The 1,935-nt window shown below is 40.8% G+C and overlaps 1 protein-coding gene across 1 annotated transcript; it reads left to right on the forward strand.

Annotated features, from left to right (window-relative positions):
• Positions 1-162: 162 nt before the first annotated feature.
• Positions 163-1,509, forward strand: LOC133337223 (uncharacterized; the record flags this gene model as incomplete). Its single annotated transcript, XM_061545475.1, has 2 exons — positions 163-298; positions 370-1,509. Coding segments are annotated over exons 1-2 (1,276 nt in total), but the record flags the coding sequence as incomplete, so codon positions are not given.
• Between the last annotated feature and the right edge of the window lie 426 nt (positions 1,510-1,935).

Consider the following 1,935-nt stretch of genomic DNA (forward strand, 5'->3'; position numbering starts at 1 on the left):
AATTGCTCACGGCATATTCCTCTCTTACGAAATTAATTCGCATCACTGCTTATATCCTGCGTTTTCTCCAATATAAGAAAGACTCGAAGGAACGATTGTCTGGCTATCTCAGATCTTCCGAACTGAAGAAATCGCTGCAGAAATTAATTACTCTGTCTCAAGATGTGGATTTTGGACTCGAAATTCAACAGCTACGAAAGGAAAAAGGCGTTCATTCCAGTAGCAGAATTGCTCAACTTTGCCCATTTCTCGACGAAGATGGTCTACTTCGTGTTGGAGGACGTCTACAAAAGGCTAAGTTTCATTATGAATTTAAACATCCTATTATTCTGTCGAAACAAAACCCACTCTCTGTTTTAATCTTTACAGATGCTCATCTGAAGACCCTACATGGCGGCCTTATTCAAATGCATGTTACTCGAAGGTTTTGGATACTTTCTGCCCGCAATCTGGCTAAAAAAGTACAACGCAACTGCATTACTTGTTTCAAGTACAAGGCCAAGTCGTCTCAACAAATAATGGGCAACCTTCCCTCGGTTCGAGTTCAACCTACTAGACCATTTAAGCACAGTGGTGTTGATTACGCTGGCCCAATAACCATCAAACAATCGACTGCTAGAAATTCGGTAACGACAAAAGGATACATCTGCCTCTTTGTCTGCATGGTCACCAAAGCGCTGCACCTTGAAGCTGTCACCAGTCTTTCTACTGACGCTTTCATTGCCGCATTTAGACGATTTACCTCACGGCGAGGCATGTGCTCCGACCTCTATTCTGACTGCGGTACCAACTTTGTTGGCTCTAACAAAGAACTTAAAATTCTACAAAGGAGAAGTCTCGAATCGCTGCCGGAAGATCTAGCGAACGTTCTTGCTAACAATGGCACAAACTGGCATTTTATACCACCCGCTTCGCCAAACTTTGGAGGTCTCTGGGAAGCTGGTGTAAAATCTACAAAACACCATTTAAAACGGATCATGGATAACAGAATCTTGACCTACGAGGAATTATCTACACTCTTGGCTCAAATTGAAGGATGTCTCAATTCCAGGCCGCTATGCCCCATTTCAACTGACCCAGCAGACTGTGAAGCCCTAACTCCGTCTCACTTCCTCGTTGGAGAACCAATTTTATCTGTCCCAGACGAAAATCTACTAGACCACAATGTAGATAGACTTTCTCGCTGGAAAGTGGTTCAGTTGCTAAGTCAACAGTTTTGGAATCGCTGGAAGACGGAATATATAAACCGGTTGCAATCCCGTCCAAAATGGCTCAAGCCTCAAAAGAACGTTGAAGTTGGCGATTTGGTCATCATATTTGACGAACGAGTTCCCCCAGGTCAATGGCCACTAGCCCGTATAACAGAAGTCCATCCTGGTACTGATGGAAAAGTTAGAGTTGTTTCCCTAAAATGCAGTGGTAAAATCTATAAACGTCCTGTCTCAAAAGTTGCACTTCTGCCCCTACAAGAAGATTTCAATTCCACAAATGATCGAGAAGAGAGTTGCTGTGAGTCGAGGCACAGCGTGGTTAGCTCGAAAACCAAATAAAACACCTCATAAATCTGCCCCAACTTATGTCAAGAACAGTTGTTCTTTGTGCGGGGTAATGTTGGAGAACCAACGATTATTTATTTATTTAATATTTTATTTATTTCAATTTTATTCGTATTAATTTATTATTTCTTTATATTTATTATTTTCCCCTTATATTACCATTCTAATATGGCATCCCTAATTTCTTTCCTAATTTGTCACGAACTGACATGCCTAACTTGTTATAATTTTCTATTTTTGCCTATTCCCTTTCTCTATTACTATTGTTTCAAGGCCATAATTTGGCAACGTAGCGCGGACATTGATCTTTGTTTACTGTCTCTGTTACGTTATTCGTTGTTATTGTTGTTGTTGTCGCTGCATTGTTTATTTACTAAAC

The sequence above is a fragment of the Musca vetustissima genome, unplaced genomic scaffold (genome assembly GCF_032173495.1).
Source record: "Musca vetustissima isolate MV318-11 ecotype Yass unplaced genomic scaffold, APGP_CSIRO_Mvet_v1 utg179183, whole genome shotgun sequence".
NCBI classification, from domain to species: Eukaryota; Metazoa; Arthropoda; class Insecta; order Diptera; family Muscidae; genus Musca; species Musca vetustissima.